Source organism: Mustelus asterias, chromosome 10 (genome assembly GCF_964213995.1).
Source record: "Mustelus asterias chromosome 10, sMusAst1.hap1.1, whole genome shotgun sequence".
Classification (NCBI taxonomy): domain Eukaryota; kingdom Metazoa; phylum Chordata; class Chondrichthyes; order Carcharhiniformes; family Triakidae; genus Mustelus; species Mustelus asterias.
This window is the reverse complement of record NC_135810.1, coordinates 3,877,274-3,897,785: the sequence shown is the minus strand read 5'-3', so window position 1 is coordinate 3,897,785 and position 20,512 is coordinate 3,877,274. Positions and strand designations below refer to the sequence as shown.

The 20,512-nt window shown below is 46.0% G+C and overlaps 1 protein-coding gene across 2 annotated transcripts in view; it reads left to right on the top strand.

Moving 5' to 3' along the window:
* clybl (citrate lyase beta like) overlaps window positions 1-20,512 on the top strand; it is a 142,064-nt gene that overhangs the window by 79,872 nt on the left and 41,680 nt on the right. Inside the window, exon 1 of one of the 2 annotated variants that reach the window (XM_078221554.1) lies at window positions 5,602-5,639. The exons of the other annotated variant lie outside the window; for it this stretch is intronic. Coding sequence (XP_078077680.1) covers window positions 5,617-5,639 — 23 coding nt within the window. The 5' untranslated portion in view covers window positions 5,602-5,616. Of the gene's footprint in view, window positions 1-5,601; window positions 5,640-20,512 lie in introns of those variants that run through there. 2 annotated transcript variants of the gene reach the window in all.

The following is a 20,512-nucleotide window of genomic DNA, read 5'->3' as shown; positions in this document are numbered from 1 at the left end:
CCGTTCTGAAAAATCTTCACTGCAGCCTCTCTCTGGCCTTGATGTCCTTCCCAAAGTGCCGTGGCCAGAATTCGACATAGTGGCCGGAATTTTGTGGTCGTTCTCCCCGGCGGGATCTTCCGGTACCACCGATGGTGCAACCATTCCCAGGTTTCCCAAGGGGTGTATTCAACGGAAAACCTTTGGCCAGTTACACAGGAAATCCTGCCCAATATTCCATTGGAACCGACCCAGTGATTTATAAAGCTCTTAGCTTAACTCCCATGTTTTAGGTTATTTATAAAGTCAGGGATCCCATAAGAAATTTGTTTTCTCCATTTTGTTCTTTTTGCTTGTTCTTTTTTTATTTCTGAACCTGTCCTGAGATGCTGACTCTCACGGGCATCCCATAACCAGGAGCTCTCCTCCAACACTGCATCGTTCGAGACCATTACCCATGTTTTCAGATAGTGACCTTTACTTAAACCAGGACACTACAGGGTGGGGGCTGAATAACACAGAATGTTAAAGTAGAGAAACAGGCCATTCGGCCTAACTGGTCAATGCCAGTGTTTATGTTCCGTACAAGCCTCCTACACTGTAATTAATTTAACATTATCAGCATGTCCATCTAGTCCTTTCTCTCCTGTGTATTTATGTAGCTCATTTGATCACACTGTCTTCTCTGAGTTTCAAGGTTGTGGATTGAAGTCTCACTCCAGAGACTTGAGCGCCTAGTTCTTATTGACACTGAAGTAACTCACCTTCGACTGCATCTTCCGAACCCATGACCTCCACCACCTCGGAGCAGAAACATGGGAACCTGCAAGTTCCCGTTCAAGTCACTCATCATCCTGATGTTAAGCTTATTTATTAGTGTCACAAGTAGGCTTACATTAACACTGCAATGAAATCACTGTGAAAATCCCCTAGTCGACACACTCCGGCGCCTGTTCGGGTACACTGAGAGAGAATTTAGCATGGCCAATACACCTAACCAGCATGTCTTTTGGACTGTGGGAGGAAACCAGAGCACCCAGAGGAAACCCGCGGAGACATGGGGAGAACATGCAGACTCCGCACAGACAGTGACCCAAGCTGGGAATCGAACCCGGCTCCCTGGCGCTGTGAGGCAGCAGTGCCAATCACTGTTCCACCTTACCAGCCATATTAAAGGGGCAAAAGATGTATGCTCTTCATCTATGGGTGGGATCGAACTACCATCCTTTCGGGTAACAGCCGAACGCGCTAACCGATTGCGCCACAGTGACTAGGAAATATATCGCCTTTCCTTCACTGTCGCTGGGTCTAAACCCTGGAACTCCCTCCCTAACAGCAGTGCGGATGTACCTATATCACAGGGACTGCAGCGATTCAAGAAGGCAGCTCACCATCGCCTTCTCAAGAGCAATTAGGTTTGGGCAATAAACGCTGATCTAGTCAGCGACACCCACATTTCATGAATGAATAAAAACAACTCCAGTGCGGAAGTGAGAGAGTGCTACGCTGTTGGCAGTGCCGTCTTTCAACTGGAAGATTCCCATCAATCCACTGTGTGAATGGAAAAGATCCCACTGCACTCTTTTGAAAGCAGCAGGGGAGCTTTCACTGTTCAATATTTATCCCTCAACCCACACTCATAAATGCAGATTATCTGGTGATGATCGCATTGCTGTTTCTGGGAGCTTGGTGTGTGAAAATTGGCTGGTATCTCCTACACCACGACATGGAATACACTTCAGGAAAAGCACCTCATTGGCTGTAAAGCATTCTGAAACATTCCCGAGATTATGATAAAATATCAAATAAAGTTTTGTGCTGAAATGCACTCGCAACCCAGACCAGAAATCATCCCAGTTTCTAACTCAATATCTTTAGGGTTCATAACACCTGGTTGAATCAAATGAACTGACTCCACCATGCTGTCTGGTTTACATGTCTTACAGTACCTTCCTCTTATTGTCCAGTGTTGCACACTTCAGCCAACCAGGTCAGAAAGTCACAGGTTTGAGTAATTTAAAATTATGAAAGCGAAACGTTGTTCTTTGCTTCCCTGGAGGAGGAGGGAAAATACAACTGCAGTTTTAGCAACGCTGCAAGCATGACATCAAAATATTTCTCAGATTCTTTTAGTGTATCTGTGAAATTTCGCCTCGGAAAAGCAGCCAGCATAATTAAGGACCCCACGCACCCCGGACGTTCTCTCTTCCACCTTCTTCCATCGGGAAAAAGATACAAAAGTCTGAGGTCACGCACCAACCAACTCAAGAACAGCTTCTTCCCTGTTGCCTTCAGACTTTTGAATGGACTTACCTTGCATTAAGTTGATCTTTCTCTACACCCTAGCTATAACTGTGACACTCCATTCTGCACTCTCTCCTTTCCTTCTCTGTGAACGGTATGCTTTGTATAGCGCACAAGAAACAATACTTTTCACTGTATGCTAATACATGTGACAATAATAAATCAAATCAAATCAAAAATGTAAGAACCTTCCTGCCATCTTTACAAAAGCTGATCTCCGCTGGTACCCAGTCTAACAATGCCTCAGATGCAAATTCTCATCCTTATTTTCAGATCTTTCCGTGATCTTTCCGCCTCCCTATCTCGCGGGAGAGAGCTTTCGGAGCACTGCTCCTTCCTCAGGTGAGGATCAAAGACTTACCTGATGAAGGAGCAGAGCTCTGAAAGCTCGTGATTCCAAATAAACTTGTTGGACTTTAACCTGCTGTTGTGAGACTTCTTACTTGTGCTCCTCCGAGATCTCTGCGCTCCTCCAATTCCGTTGTTGGAGTAAACTCAAAATTAAAGGATACAAGATGGTTACCTGGCACAAAATGGACTCTGGGAAAAGACATTAAGAGGTGCTGACTTGGGCACAGACATTGCACAGCGAGTTAAAACCTGTTAGTGTCTAAATTACTGCAGGAAATAGATCAGACCTTGAGGCACCTTAGCTTGAGATAAAGCAGAACCAAAACAATGAGTTTTGGTAATGAGATCAGTCGTTGATGGGGACATAAATGTATCTACTCTATGTATAACGATGTGATAACTGCCAATGTCCGTCCTTGTCTACTCGATGTATAACGATGTGCTAACGGCTAATGTCCATACTGTCCATTATTTGAAAATGTGTAAAAGATGCTCAACTGCCACTGTAAAGTTGAGAAGGTGACTGCGTGCACTGCAGAGAGCCCAGCGCTTCTCCCAAAGCTTTGTCTGATAAAACTGCATGTTGAATCTTTAAGTCTAACTCCGAGTGGTGATTTTCCCACAACACTGTGCACTCTGTATTCTTGTTTTTAGTCCTCTGCCATTTACAGCCGTACCTATAGTTGCCTAGGCCCCGAGCTCTGGGATTTCTCTCTGAAACTCTCCGCCTCTCACTCTTTTCCTTTCATAAGCTCCTTCAAACTTGCCTCTTTGTCCAAGCTTTTGATCACCAGTCCTAATAGCTCTTCATCTGGCTCACTGTCAAAGTTTGTCTGATTGGGCATCTATGAAATGTCCGAGGATGTTTTACCACATTAAAGTGGGTATATAAAGGAAAGTTGTTGTAGTGTCCTGTCAGTGCTCATCACATAGGTTCATGCTCGAAGAATGAAGCATACAGAGGGTCAGGTAATAGGAGAGGGGTAGGAGTGAAGGGGTACAGGGGTCAGCTGCCTATGTCTATGTAGCCATACACCAACATTATCATAGAACCCCTACTGTGCAGATGGTCCATCGAGTTAGCACCGATTTTCTGTCAGAGCATCTTAATCATAGAATCATAGAAACCCTACAGTGCAGAAAGAGGCCATTTGGCCCATCGAGTCTGCACCGACCACAATCCCACCCAGGCCCTACCCCCACATCCCTACATATTTTACCCGTTATTCCTCTAATCTATGCATCTCAGGACACTAAGGGACAATTTTAGCATGGCCAATCAACCTAACCCGCACATCTTTGGACTGTGGGAGGAAACCGGAGCACCTGGAGGAAACCCACGCAGACATGAGGAGAATGTGCAAACTCCACACAGACAGTGACCCAAGCCGGGAATCTGACCCAAACCGGGAATCAAATCCAGGCCCCTGGAGCTGTGAAGCAGCAGTGCTAACCACTGTGCTACCGTGCCGTCCTTTACCCAGGCCTTCTCCCCCACCCTATCCCCACACATTCACCATGGCTAATTCCAACTAATCTACACATCTTGGGACACGAAGTGGCAATTTAGCATGACCAATCCTCCTAATCTTTGGACTGTGGGAGCAAGCCAGAGCACCCGGAGGAAACCCATGCATTCACAGGGAGAATGTGCAAACTCCACACTGTCACCTGAGGCTGGAACTGAACCCGGGGCCCTGGAGCTGTGAGGCAGCAGTGCTAACCAGTGTGCCACCCCATTATGTTAATGCATTTAGGAGATAGAATTGGTGTGGCGTTTGGAGGCAGTGAGGGTGTGACAGAGTTACCAACCCTCCCTGTCTCCCTAAGGCTCTAGGAATTAAAGATTCATTTTACAAGCCAGGAAGTTATGGTTAGACCTTAATAAAACACTGGTCAGGCACCAGTTGGAATAATGTGTCCAATTCAAGCCACCAGCCTTAAGCAAATGTCAAGGCCTTGGAGAGGGCACAGAAGAGATTTACTAGAATAGTTCTACAGATAAGGGACTTCAGTTAAAGCGGAAAGACTGGAGAGTATGGGATTGTTTTCCTTAGAGCAGAGAAGGTTAAGGGAAAATTTAATGGAAGTGTTCAAAATCAAGAAAGGTTTTGATAAAATAAGTCAGTTGAAACTGTTGCCAGTGGCAGGAAAGTTGATAACCAGAGAACACAGGATTAAGGCCATTGGCGAGAGAGAAAATGGGGAGAAATTATTTTCATGCAGTAAGTTATCATGATCTGGATGCGCTGTCTGAAAGGTGGAAGCAGATTCAATAGTGACTTTTGAATAGGACTTGGAAAACTATTGAAGAGGGAAACATTTATAGGGGTAATGATACTCATTGGAAATCTCCATAAATATATCACCGAATCAAAGGGTTGTTTTGAAGGTAAAAGAAAAAATAAAATATATTTCTGTTTGGAAGGATCCAAAAATATGCCATATTGCCATGGAGATGGGATTTTGGGGTGTTGGGGAGGTTCCTTTGTTTAATTTCCCTGTGTGTCTTTGCTCACAGAAGCAGGCTGTTCAGCTTGGGAAGAGGCAGAAACGGAAATAGAGTCTAACAGGAGCTGTAGAGCAGCAGTGGGACCAAGAGCTATAAAGGAGCAGTGGCAGCAAACTGGAAGAAAGCAGGACAAGTAGCATGGAGGCCATTAGGAACCGAGGATGTTCCTACTTTTTTAATTACTGAGCATACTTGGAGTGAGGCTCAAACTTGAGCTGGAAAGTTCGCAGTCATGAGGTTTTGAAAAAAAAAGTTTGGAGGTCCACTTTGCCAAAAGCTAATGGAAGGATCCCCTTTAAATCTCACACCTCAGTGAATGTCTGGGTCACTGAGGAGAAATCAGAGTGAATTCCAGAGAGCTGTAGCACATTGCTCTGTTTCCAAATGGAGAATTGAATGACCCCTCAGGAAATAATAATGTCGAAGGGAACTCTGGAATGGGGTTAGGAAGTATAAAGGGGAACTTCTGGATGTATACTCTTAATCTTGCCAGGTTAGTACTGCTTGCTTTGTTTAATTTTTCTGTATATCGAGTAAAGTCATATGAAATCTTGCAGCATAATTGTTTCAGTAGACCACTGGGTGTTTGATTTACTCTTTAAATGTTTATGGTCTCTTTGGAGATTGTAACACCATGATTATTTTTAAAAATCGTAGGGAAATTTTAAAAAACTTAAGCTGAGTTCTGAGTGGGAGAAACAGTGACCAGACCAAGCCTGCTGGAAACTGAACCAGGGAACAAGAGAGGTCCAGCAAAGTAAATAATTGCTACCTTCTTAGTTTCCTTGAGGGCAGGAACAGCAGATGATCGTCTCCAAGCAGCACAAATAAACTTTCAACCTGTCTTGCTGTGGGATTTCCCTACCCACACACTGGGGGTTTATCCACCCAGCCCCCTCAGTGAACTAACCCCAGCCCCTCCACCACCACGGGACAATAATCTCTCCCTCAATGTCAGCAAAATGAAGGAGATAGTTACTGACTTTAAGAAGCATAGTGGAGGACATGCCCCTGCCCACATCAACGGGGATGAAGTGGAAATGGTCGAGAGCTTCAGGTTTCTAGGTGACCAGATAATCAACAACCTGTCCTGGTCCCCCCATGCCGACACTATAGTTAAGAAAGCCCACCAACGTCTCTACTTTCTCAGGAGGCGAAGGAAGTTTGGCATGTCCATTATGACTCTCACCAATTTTTACAGATGCACCATAGAAAGCATCCTTTCCGGATGTATCCCAGCTTGGTATAGCTCCTGCTCTGCCCAAGACTGCAAGAAACTACAAAGGGTTGTGAACATAGCCCAGTCCATCCAGCCTCCCAGAGCTCTGACAAAGGGTCATCTGGACTCGAAACACTGGCTCTATTCTCTTGCTTATGTGTAAAGACTCGCATTCCAATCATTATTCATTATTCTGTAAATTGAGTTTGTGCCTTTACATGCCCTGTTTGCTGTTTATGAACAGCTCTGTTTGTGAACAGAATCCCCACTCACCTGAAGAAGGGGCTAAGAGCTCCGAAAGCTTGTGTGGCTTTTGCTACCAAATAAACCTGTTGGACTTTAACCTGGTGTTGTTAGACTCCTTACTGTGTTTACCCCAGTCCAACGCCGGCATCTCCACATCTATTCTCTACCCACAGATGCTGTCAGACCTGCTGAGATTTTCCAGCATTTTCTGTTTTTGTTACCCAAGCTTTTGGTCCCCTCCCTCCTAATATCTCCTCCCCTGGCATGGGGTCCATTGTTTTTATTTACACCTCTGTGAAACAATTTGGAATGTTTCATTAAAGCTGGCTGTTTTACACAAAAAGTGTTAATTTGTTCTTTGTTAATCGGCTGAGATGTTAAACTTGAGGCCCTGTCTGCCCTCTTGAGTTAACGTGAAAGAGCCAGTGACACTATTTGGAGGAGGAGCAGAGGAATTAGCCCCGGTGTACTGTCCAGCGTTTATCCCTCAACCAACATCACTAAAACAGACAGATTATCTGGTCATTATCACATTGCTGTTTGCAGATGGCTGGCTCTGCATAAATTCAGTAAGAGTTTTAACAACACCAGGTTAAAGTCCAACAGGTCTATTTGGTAGCAAATACCATTAGCTTTCGGAGCGCTGCCCCTTCATCAGATGGAGTGGATATCTGCTCTCAAACAGGGCACAGAGACACAAAATCAAGTTACAGGATACTGATTAGAATGCGAATCTCTTCAACCAACCATGTCTTAAAGATACAGACAATGTGAGTGGAGGGAGCATTAAGCACAGGTTAAAGAGATGTGTATTGCCTCCAGACAGGACAGCCAGATTCTGCAAGTCCAGGAGGCAAGCTGTGGGGATTACTGATAGTGTGCCATAAACCCAAGATCCCGGTTTAGGCCGTCCTCATGTGTGCGGAACTTGGATATCAGTTTCTGCTCAGCGACTCTGCGTTGTCGTGTGTCGTGAAGGCCGCCTTGGAGAACGCTTACCCGAAGATCAGAGGCTGAATGCCCGTGACCGCTGAAGTGCTCCCACACAGGAAGAGAACAGTCTTGCCTGGTGATTGTCGAGCGGTGTTCATTCATCCGTTGTCGTAGCGTCTGCATGGTTTCCCCAATGTACCATGCCTCGGGACATCCTTTCCTGCAGCGTATTAGGTAGACAACGTTGGCCGAGTTGCAAGAGAAGGTACCGTGTACCTGGTAGATGGTGTTCTCACGTGAGATGATGGCATCCGTGTCGATGATCCGACACGTCTTGCAGAGGTTGCTGTGGCAGGGTTGTGTGGTGTCGTGGTCACTGTTCTCCTGAAGGCTGGGTAGTTTGCTGCGGACAATGGTCTGTCTGAGGTTGTGCGGTTGTTTGAAGGCAAGACGTGGGGGTGTGACTGGGGATGTGGGGATGGCCTTGGCGAGATGTTTGTCTTCATCAATGACATGTTGAAGGCCCCGGAGGAGATGCCGTAGCTTCTCCACTCCGGGGAAGTACTGGACGACGAAGGGTACTCTGTCCACCATGTCCCGTGTTTGTCTTCTGAGAAGGTCGGTGCGGTTTTTCGCTGTGGCGCGTCGGAACTGTCGGTCGATGAGTCGAGCACCATATCCTGTTCTTATGAGGGCATCTTTCAGCGTCTGGAGGTGTCTGTTGCGATCCTCCTCATCCGACCAGATCCTGTGTATACGGAGGGCTTGTCCGTAGGAGAGGATCTGCATAGATTCCCAAGAACCTTCACTACTTTATGGCAGAGACTACATTTCAGAAGTGGGCATCGACTGTGAAGCACTTTGGGACATTCTGAGGTCCTGAAAGGTGCTATAGAAATGCAAGTTTTTGGGTGGCACGGTGGCACAGTGGTTAGCATTACTGCCTCACAGCGCCAGGCACCCGGGTTCGATTCCTGCCTCGGGTCACTGTCTGTGCGGAGTCTGCACGTTCTCCCCGTGTCCGCGTGGGTTTCCTCCGGGTGTTCCGGTTTCCTCCCACAGACCGAAAGACGTGCTGGTTAGATGCATTGGCCATGCTAAATTCTCCCTCAGTGTACCCAAACAGGCACCGGAGTGTGGCGACTAGGGGATTTTCACAGTAACTTCATTGCAATGTTAATGTAAGCCTACTTGTGACACTAATAAATAAACATAAACATCTATTTGAACCAATCAGGTGTAAATATGAAGGAACCTTTCAGATGATTTTCAGTTACAGAGACCATGCAGCTTTTGGTTGGTAAGGTTGCAAATTGCATCGGCTCCAGATTCTGACCATTAGATCTCTCTGAACGGCAAACTGAAAATAACTTGACTTTATTGTAGCAATCCCATTTTTATCTTACAGTATTGTGTTGTGTGTTGGGATCCTCCTTTACCAAGATCACAAAACGTTTCACCATCGATCCATTAACATCTCTCAGTAATTCTGTCACTCCTCAGAGCCATTGTGATCTACGCACGGTATGGGATTTGCTCGTTAATATCTACTCTTCTGACTAATTTGCCGTTGTGACCAAGATCTTTCATTTCCATCCCTGAGCTTTCATCAGATTCAATGCATCGTCTTAAACACAAAGCATGCAACGTCGCTTATGTAGTAACGCACTTGCTGTAAAACTTTGTGTCTGATGTCCACTTTCTTCCCCTTCAGCATCAGAAAGGGTTGAATATTGTGGCTGAACCTAAAATTAAAACTACTTTTGAGGGACAAGGGGTGGCCTGATAGAGGTTTACAAGGTTATGAGTGGCATGGACAGAGTGGATAGTCAGATGCTCTTTCCTAGGGTAGGAAAGCCCCCTCCCCCAACATCTTCATCTGTCACAGTTACAGCTTCTCTGCCGTTTGGCCATTCACACCCTTTATTCTCTCTGTGGGCTGCCATTAGCAGCCTTTCCCCTGGTTTCTATGGCTATGACTCATCTTTCATTCCCTCACCCTGCCTTTCTGTGCCTTTTAGCTTTGACAAAGTGTCATCTGAACTCGAAACGTCAGCTCTTTTCTCTCCTCACAGACGCTGCCAGATCTGCTGCGATTTTTCAGAATTTTCTCTTTTGGTTTCAGATTCCAGCATCCGCAGTAATTTGCTTTTATAGAAAAGTCAAGTACCAGGGGACATAGGTTTAAGGTGCGTGGGGAAAAGTTTAGAAGAAATGTGTGAGGCGAGTGTTTTTACACAGAGGGTGGTGAATGTCTGGGACGTGTTGCCAGGGGAGGTGGTGGGTGCAGGTACACAGAAACATAGAATCCCTACAGTACAGAAGGAGGCCATTCCACCCATCGAGTCTGCACGGACAACAATCCCACCCAGGCCCCCATCCCTGCAATCCCTCACATCTACCCTGCCAATTCCTCTAACCTACACATCCCATGAAACTAAGGGGCAATTTAGCATGGCCAATGCACCGAACTGTGGAAGGAAACCGGAGCACCCAGAGAAAACCCACACAGACATGGGGAGAACATGCAAACTCCACATAGACAGTGACCCAAGCCGGGAATCTAACCAAGGTCCCTGGAGCTGTGAGGCAGCAGTGCTAACCGCTGTGCCGATAGCGGCATTTAAGGGGCATCTAGATGAATACATGAATAGGATGGGAATGGAAGGATATGGACTCCGTAAGTGCATACGGTTTTAGTTTAGGCAGGTATCATGATCGGCGCAGGCTTGGAGGGTCGAAGGGCCTGTTCCTGTGCTGTACTGTTCTTTGTTCTTTGACCGAGGAATGGCTAAAACTGGCTATTGAACTGCTTGAAGTGCAACTGAACAAAGCACAAATATTGATGGAGTTGCAAGAGTAATTGTGGAATGAACTATTTTTGGAGAGATCCTCAAATATGGAATTATTTGATTAATTGAAATGAATTATTTTAACTAATTTGTACACAACAACTGGGTGGGATTTTACAGCCTTATTCGTCCCGAGACCATAAAATCCCACCCGAGGTCACTGGATCTTTCTATTGTGTGCCCCTCGCCCGCTCCGATTCCCTTGGCGGGCGGCGCGGTAAAATTCCAGCCAGTATCTGGATGATAGCTGGTTGTCATCACCATCTTCTACCCAGTCAGACTGTATCTCACTCACCTGTCCATCCATCTGTCTCCCACAGAGCACCACTTTCAATCCCACTGTGGCGTTAGGTGTACAGTCAGAATTTCATGAACTCTTTCATAATGTTTTCTGGATTCATGTGGCCCATGCATTCACTATCCGCCAGCTTCCTCCAGAGCTCAGCTCAACAACAACCTGCATTCATATAGCACCATCTAACGCACGGAAACATTCCCAAAGAGCATTAACAGACAAAATCTGACATGGAGCTGTGTAAGGAGATATAGCAGGACAGGTGACCAGAAACTTTGTCAAAGAGGTCGATTGTCAGAAACATCGTTGAGGAGGAGTGATTTAGCAAGAGAATTCTGAAGCTTGGCTTCAAAGGAGCTGAAGGCACGGCTGCTAATGAGGGAGCAGTTATAATCCGGAGTGTCCAAGAGGCCAGAATTGGAGGAGCACTGAAATCTCGGAGGGACGTCGGGCTGGAGAAGATTACAGAGATAGGGAGGTGCGAGGCCATGGATGGATTTATAAATAAAGATAACTGGGAAGTGATGTAGCTCCTTGAGCAGAGGAATTGTGGGCACGCACTGATGTAGTCATGCTTACTAAAAGCCTTGTCGTGACATCTCACTGAATACCAACAATTGGCGGACATGAAGAGACTAGCTGGTCCAACAGGCTCTCCCCACACCTCATGATGGATGTGACATTGTACCTCACGTCTTTCTATCTCACTCCCTTTCCTGTGGTGCATCATTGACAGGTCTGTATTGTAGAGCAATGTATGGACATTGACCCCCCCCCCCTGATGGGAGAACATGTATTCAATCGTAGCTCTTGATGCAACTCATAGGTAATTTGTACTTTGGTGCATCACGAAGTTATGACGAGTGCTAAGTAGATTGCAGTTCTCCTCTCTCTGTTTAGACCCAAAGGTATTAAGGAAAACGTACCATGGGAATGGTCTAAACACAGAGAGGAGAACTGCAATCTACTTAGCAGTCGTCATAACTTCGTGATATCCCAAAGTGCTTTGCAGCCCATTGAGGTGTTTCATAGAATCCCTGCAGTACAGAAGGAGGCCATTCGGCCCATTGAGTCTGTATTGATCACAATCCCATCCTCCTGTAACCACATACATTTACTCTGCTAATCCCCCTGACACTAGGGTCAATTTACCATGGCGAATTAGCCTAACCTGCACGTCTTTGGAGTGTGGGAGGAAACCGGAGCACCCGGAGGAAACCCACGCTGACATGGGAAGAAAGTGCAAACTCCACACAGGCAGTGACCCGAGGCTGGAATTGAACCTGGGTCCCTGGTACTGTGAGGCAGCGGTGCTAACCACTGTGCCACCCTTTTGAAGTGTAATCATTGTTGTAATGTAGGAAACCAATTTACACATAAACTAATGACCAGAGAATCTGCTTTAAGCAGGGATAAATATTGAGGGATAGTCATTCGAAGAGATTTACTTCAGTGGTACCAGGGATGGTGGGGGGAGCTATGCCAATAATTAGGAGTAGATTGAATCAGTGTTGAAAGGACAGGGGAATAAAGGATCTGGAAACTAAGCTCAGGTGGGACATAACTTGCAGCTAACGCTGGATCTGCTTCCGTGTGCATTCTCTGTGTTATTGCTGGAACTCCTCATCCAGGCATTCAGTTCACCTGGAAAAGGTGAGACGCATCGGGGGAAAAGAGATGAGTGAACCTCAATCTGTCGCTCACACTGACACCTGACAAGAGATCAGGGGTCAGATCAGCTGCCTACTCAGAATGACATTGGAAAGCCGGTCGAATGGGCTCTCTGCGCGGGGGAGGGGGCACATTTCAAATTTAATTTTCACTCAAGGGACCAGTGAGCAAATTTCAGACAAATTAACTTTAATGCAATGTTAAATGTGAATTTCAAAAAATAATACTAAGGTTTGAGAAGAAATAACTTGTACACTACCTCCCCCCTCACACTCTCTCCCCCTCACACTCTCTCCCGCTCACACTCTCTCCCCCTCACACTCTCTCCCCCTCACACTCTCTCCCCCTCACACTCTCTCCCCCTCACACTCTCTGCCCCTCACACTCTTCCCCCTCACACTCACTCTCCCACTCATACTCTCTCCCCCTCACACTCTTTCCCCCTCACATAATCTTTCTCTCTCGCCACACTCTTTCTATCTATCCCTCCATGTTCTCTCCATCCCCAATTACGCGCTCTCTCCCCTCCCCGCTTGCTCTCTTTCTCTCCTTGCTCTCTCTCACCTTCTCTCTCTCACAGTACGTCTCCCACTCACACTACCCCTCATTCTCTCCCCTTACCTTCCCCTCATTCTCTCCCCTTCCCTTCATTCCCTCTCCCCCCTCTCTCCCTTCACTGCCACTCTACCCTCATCCTCTCTCGCCCCCTCAGTCTCCTCTTCCTCCCTCAGTCTCCTCTCCCCATCTCTCTCCACCTCACCTCAGTCTCACCTTTCCCTCTCTCTCCCCCTCACTCTCTCTCCTCCCCCTCTCTCCCCCTCATTCTCTCCCCTCCCCGCCTCACTCTCTCCCCTCCCCCCTCTCTCCCTCTCACTCCCCTCCCCTCTCTCTCCCCCTCACTCTCTCTCTTCCTCTCTCACCCCCTCCCCTCCTCCCTCCTGCCCCTTCCCCCTCCCCCCTCCCGCCCCTCCCCTCTTTCCCCCCCTTTCCCCCCTCCCCCGCTCCCTCCCCCTCCCCCCTCCCTCCCCCTCCTTCACCCCCCTCCCCCTCATTCACCCCCCCTCCCCCTCATTCACCCCCCTCCCCCTCACTCTCTCTCTTCCTCTCTCACCCCCTCACTCTCTCCCCTCCCCTTTCTCTCCCCCTCAGTCCCACCTCCCCCTCACACTACCCCTCCCCACCCCACCCCTTCCCCATCACTCTCCCATCCTTACCCGGTCTGGCCTCCAAGTGGCTCCCAATCCACACCAACGTGATTAACTCTTAAATACCCTCTGAAATGGCCCAGCAAGCCGCTGTTCAAGAGCAATTAGGGATGGACATCAAACGCTGGCCTTGCTGACGATGCCCAAATCCCACGAAAAAGTTTTTTTAAAGTTCATTGGCTGTAACTTTGGGACATTTGTAAGTGATGCTGTAAGTCACAATATAAATGTGAGGCTTTCTGACTGTCAGTCCAGCTGTGATATATAACTGAACATAAGTCAGGACTTGTTGAGGAACTCATAATCTGGGTGGACCATCTAAAGATATATTGTAACGGAGCCAAAACACTGCAGATGAAGGAAACCTGAAATAGAACAAGGAAATGCTGGAACATGCTGTGGGTCTGGCAGTGTCCGTGAAGAGAGAAACAGTGCAGACATCATCAAAAGTCAATGGCCCTCCAGGTTTTCCCATCCTACCCGGGATGATACCCGCTAGTGTTAGGGCAAGAAAATCCCATTCAACATTTCTGGTTGATGAATGAGCGTGTGGAAGTTTTGATGCTCCAAAGGTTTTTTAAAGAATAAACATTGATTAGAGCGTCTAAAGAAAATGAGTGATCGGAAACACTGGAAGAGTAAGGTATGTTTGTGGTTCGAGTGCTCATTCTGATGCTGCCGATGTCTTAACGAGGCAGCTTGTTTTACCCATCGCGTGTCAGCTGTGGTTGAGTGGGTAGCACTCTCCTCACTGCACCAGGTTGTGGTTTCAAATCCTGCTCCAGGACAAAAACCAAGCCGTCACTCCCAGAGCTGCGTTTCGGAGGTGCCCACTTTCAAATGAGGCATAAAAACCGAGACCTTGTCTTCCCTCTCAAGTGGACATAAAACAAATCCCAGGACACGACCCCAAAGAAGGGTGCGGGCCTTCTCCCGGGCGTACTGGTGAGTATTTCCCCTTCAATCATTATTACAAAAAGTAGATGATCTGCTCATGAGCAGATTGCCGTTTATGGGAGTTTGCTATGCGCAAATTGATTGCCACATTTCCTACATTACAACAGCGACTACATTACAAAAACACCTTGATTGTTGTAAAGTGCTTTGGGATGCGCTGTGTGTACTGAACACAAATCTTTATTTCACTAGGAACTTGTTATGTGGTTGAATCTTTCTAAATTGGTTTTATGGAATGATGCAGCAAGTCCAGCGAGATTTGCTGAGAGCTATTTGAAGTTTGCTTGCTGCAGCCACATCCGCTCTCCATACTGGGTCTGTACTGCGGTAACACATTTGACTTTCTTTAAAGGCTAAAGTAGTTTGAAGTGCATTCTTCCTCATTAAGTTAGGCTGCAATAAAAGGAGCATTTCTTCAGTTTATTTTTTCTTAACGATTTTTCTACAAGTCACTTAGCTGTCCGCGCTATTGTTTGAACAGCTTTCCATCTCCTTTTCCACAGCAACGGGTTGTGTCATTCCCTCATGATCAGGACTATTGTTGCCTTTGTTTCTCCCTGTACCTCAGAAGTCCATTTTTTCTTTTATCTCTCTCCCATTCATGCATGAGGGAACAGTTGTGCTGTGTTGTGGAGATGTACTGCTGGATACCAAACAGTGGGGGTTTTCTTTATTCTCTTCAGAGTAGGACAATAGGGACCAAAGGCACTGAATGTCTGCTCCAGAACGCACACTATAATATGCCAGGTTATTCTGTATCTCAAAGTCAATAAAGTGCGAAGTTAACAGCCCCTGCCTAGTTTACCATCTGGAATGATTTCTCGCATTTGGCTATGTCTCATGTCTAGATGATTATTTTGTCTTTGGCTGCTTGTGTTTGGCTCATGGATCACTCGTCTCGTATGGAAAGTTGCAGTTTAACATAACTAACACTTAACTATTTGGATTCTTCCAGAAAATCCTTACTAATGAGGTCATAAGGAATAAACAGACACAAGTGGTACTTGGATTGCTCTTGAGGTTGGTTATTGAAACCACTTACCCCTGGTTTATCCCACTTAATGAAGACAGGGGCATTGAAGCAAGCCTTGTGTTGAGGAGAATACTTTGATTAGTTCCTGCCCCATGTTTTTGTACTCCAGGTAGTTTCAGTAAATGTTTGATCTGTCCTTTCACTGTGAATGCCATACTTTGGTCATTCTTTCCCTTTCATGACTAGCTGTTTCACATTGGGTACTAACTTTTAACGCACTGGTTTGCACTCTTAGGTTAGAGCTTCAAGTGATCTAGTGAAAGCAACCCATGACATTAAATAAAATGCCTTAAGCGAGATAATCATAAAGAACAAGCATGAAATTGAATCATTAGAATTATTTTGCGACCATTTCAAGTTTCGAGGGTTTGCAATCTACACACCGTCCCGCCCACCACGGGAATTGGACCGAGGAAAGGTCCATTGACCTCGGGTGGGATTTTACGGTTTTGGGACGAGTGAGGCTGTAAGATCCCGCCCTTCGTACAGCGTAGTTTATAATCCCTACTATCAACCTCTGACCCAGTTCGTGTAAGCGTAAGTATTTCAGTCATTTGAAACCCCCCCACAGAAGTGCAATTACAGTATTAACTTGTAATCTTCAATACTCAGGTCACCAGTAGCCACATCATACATTCCTTAATGAAAATTAATGGGTCACATAAGCTCTATGAGCATAGATAATTTATCTTGGAAACTTGTTCATTGTGAATTTCCGAGAATTTTTCTGACATGAATTTTGGAAAGCAGGATCTCGCTTTAATTGGTTCTTTTCCTCGCCCCAAACTTTGCCTTTTTCTTTAACCCTTCCTGTGCGCACAGCAGTGGCTCAGGCTAAAGGGTTGTAAGGGCTGTTTGCCCTTACAGTTGGATGTAACAAATACCATGGTACAATTTCTGGAAAACCGGGGCGTTCTCTCTGGTGTTTTGGCAAATACTGTCCTGTGCAGAATCTGTAAGCTCTCCCCATGTCTGTGTGGGTTTCCTCCGGGTGCTCCGGTTTCCTCCCACAGTCCGAAAGACGTGCTGGTTAGGTGCATTGGCCATGCTAAATTCTCCTTCAGTGTACCCGAACAGTGCGAGAGTGTGGCGACTAGGGGATTTTCACAGTAACTTCATTGCAGTGTTAATGTAAGCCTCTTCGTGACACCAATAAATAAACTTTAGCTTTAAATATTTATCCCTCAACCAATATCACTGTAAACGGATTTATAAATGACAGCATAAGAAGCAGGAGTAGGAGTTTCTTTTATTCTGTGGGCTTCACAGGCAAGGGCAGCATTTATTGCCCATCCCTAATTGCCGTAGAGAAGTTGATGGTGAGCCAGCTTCTCGAACCGCTGCAGTCCCTGTGGTGTAGGTACACCCACAGTGCTGTTAAGGAGGGAATTCCAGGATTTTGACCCAGTGACAGTGAAGGAATGGCGATATATTTCCAAACAGATGGTGTGTGACTTGGAGGGGGATCTTGTAGGTGGTGGTGGTGTTCCCATGTGTCTGCTGCCCTTGTCCTTTGAGGTGGTGGAGGTCACAGGTTTGGAAAGTGCTGTCGAAGGTGCATTGATGTGTTGCTGTGTGGCATCTTATAGATGGTACACACTGCTGCCACTGGGCAAAGAAGCAGAAGTTCCACCTTTTTGAGTTTGCTACGCCATTCAATAAGATCTGAGCTGAAATTTTGCCTCAGTTCTACTTCGCACATGATCCCTACATCCCTTAATTCGTTTAATACCTAAAATCAAATAATCTTTGTCCTGAATGTACTCAGCATTGGAGCATTCACAGCTCTCAGGAGAAGGGAGATCAAAGATGCACAACTTTAGGAGTGAAGAGATTTCTCCTCATATGAATCCTAAATAGCTTACCCCTTATTCTGAGCCTGTGACCCCATATTCTCGATTCCTCAGCCAGGGAAAACATCCTTCCAGCATCTACTCCATCAAGCGAGCCCCTTACAGGTTTCTTTTGCTTCTATATCATGGGTGGGATTTTCCCCACAACCCGCCGCGTATTTTGCTGTAACGGAGCTGAAGGCAGCTCACCATTGGCCAGTGGTGCGACCTTCTGGTCCCGCCATTGTCCTGTCAGGTGGCTATAAATGATCCCATGGCACAGTTTTGACAAAGAGCAAGGGAGTTATTCCCTGATGTCCTGGCCAATATCTATCCTTTAATCAACATCACAAGGTCGTATATCTGGTCATTATAATATTGCTGTTTTTGGGAGCTTGCTATGTCAAATTAGCTGCTGTGATTTCCAAGTTACAACAATTCAAGTGTACTTCATCAGTTTGAAAGCTCTTTAAGAGATCAGATGCTCATGAAAAGTGCTATATAAATGTTCATAGAATCCTTGTAGTGCAGAAGGAGGCCATTTGGCCCATCGAGTCTCCACTGATTGTCCGAAAGAGCATCTTACTCAGGCTCAACACTCAACCCTATCCCCAAACCCCTTGCATTTACCATGGCCAATCCACCAAACCTACACATCTTTGGACTATGAATTTCATAAACAAAAATCACCCATGTCCGCATGTTCTTCTCAGCAAACATTGTCAATGGACTGCAACTCCATGGTGCCGGAGTTTGGAAGAGAGAGAGATGGAGAAGTTTAGGGAGGGAATTCCAGAGTTTAAGACCTCGACAGCTGAAGGCACGACCACTAATGGTGGGACCATCAAAATTTGCAAATGCGCAAAAGGCCGAGAAGAGTGCAGTTTATTGGGCGCAGGGGTTTGAAGAGATGGAGGTGATCACGGAGATAGAAAGAGGCAAGGCCATGGGGGAATTTGAACACGAACGTGCTTCCAATATTGGAAGATTTCCTAACACTGCTTGATTAGCTTCCCTTTGAATACTCTGGGGGGAATTTTCCCGTTCCACACGCCACGGGATTTTCGAGTGGGATTTTCGGGTTTTGGGGCAAGCATGGCGGGAAAATGCTGCCCTTTGTCTTGTTAGAGATTTGCAGAGGAGCTAGGTTTTCTTTAAATCAATGTTCTTTCACAATTCCTCCATCAGCATTTTCTTCTTCCATTGGACTTTATTCTGCCACCATTTCAGATGGTCTAAGTACAGAACCATTGAGATGGTGACTGAAATATTTATTTCCAGCAAACATTGTGTCTTTCTGTACTACTTGAATAATTATTTTGCCGCCATTCTTGAGGCAATATTTTTAGGATTCAAATGCCGAGGGGCAAAATCAGGTCACTACACTTCTCTCAAGGAAGAACTTGCATTTATGTAGCACCGTTGAAAGCCTCAGGCAAAGCTCTTTAAAGCCAAGGCGGTACCTTTGAAGTAATAAAAGCAAATTACTGCGGATGCTGGAATCTGAAACCAAAAGAGAAAACGCTGGAAAATCTCAGCAGGTCTGGCAGCATCTGTGAGGAGAGAAAAGAGCTGATGTTTTGAGTCCAGTTGACCTTTTGTCAAAGCCTTTGAAGTGTCATCAATGTTGTAATGGAGGATATGTTGCAGCAGAATTCTGCATGTGCGGGTTAGGTGGATTGGCCATGCTAAATTGACCCTAGTGTCAGGGGATTAGGAGGGTAAAATGTGTCTGGTTACGAGAATAGGGCCTGGGTGGGATTGTGGTCGGTGCAGACTCGATGGGCCGAATGGCCTCCTTCTGCACTGTAGGGATTCTATGATCCCATGCTAAATAAAACCCAACGTGCTAATGACCAGATAATCTGTATTTCCATTTTAGAGATCTTAGTTGAGGAATAAATGTTCGCCAGGAACTCTCCCATTCCCCTTCGCATTAGCACCATGGGATATTTTACAATCTACCTGAGGGAGCGGACGGGACTTCAGTTTAATGTCTCATCTGAAAGATGGATGGTGTATTTTCCTAAGTAATTATCTGACCTTTGACTTAATGAAGCTTTGTATTTTATGAACCATTAATGTCACTGCCTTCTCCCAGATCGTTTCCTGAATGTTTTCCTGTATGCTGAACTCTTCTCATCCAAGCTAATTTTGTATCCTTTTGTATAGTTGGCCATAACACAGACCATATGGTAACATAACCTGAGAACATAGCACACAAAACACATTCCAGCAGCTGCAGTAACATGTTCGACTTTTGATGATTTGGAAAACATTGAAGAATGTTTTAAATGCTAGTAATGAAAATAGAATCAATCTTGGAATCCCTACAGTGCAGAGGGAGGCCATTTGGCCCATCGAGTCTGCACCGACATCAATCCCACCCAGACCCTATCCCCATAAACCCACATATTTACCCTGATAATCTCCCGACACTAAGGAGCACTTTAGCATGGACAGTCAACCTAACCCACACATCTTTGGAGTGTGGGAGGAAACCGCAGCACCAGGAGGAAAACCATGCAGAGAATGCACAAACTCCGCACAGACAGTGACCCGAAGCCGGGATCGAACCCAGGTCCCTGGCGCTGTGAGGCAGCAGTGCTAACCACTGTGCCACCGCGCCGCCCTAGTTGCAGTATGATTATAGAAAAGTTTGAAAAGGCTTAGATATCGCAGTAAGGCACTCCAATATAGTGTTACAGTCATAGCTAGGGTGTAGAGAAAGCTCAGCTTAATATAAGGTAGGTCCATTCAAAAGTTTGACGGCAGCAGGAAAGAAGCTGTTCTTGAGGAACACAGACTGCGTAGAGGCAAAACGTCTTTAGTTTAGAAAAGGTGCAGGCTTGGAGGGCCGAAGGGCCTGTTCCTGTGCTATACTGTTCTTTATTCTTTGTTCAATGCAGTCATGAGGGTGTGCAGCTGTCGGCTGTTTGTGGGAGCTTTGCCTCGTACGTTTTCTTCCCACAAACACCAGTGACTAGAATTGAAAAAGCACTTCATTGACTATGAAACAGAATGAGAATGGTTTATGTAGATGCAAGTTCTTGCTTGTTTCCTTTGAATAGATGTTAAACTGCGCCCTCCCTCAGGAGGTGTAAATGTTCCCATGTTGCTATC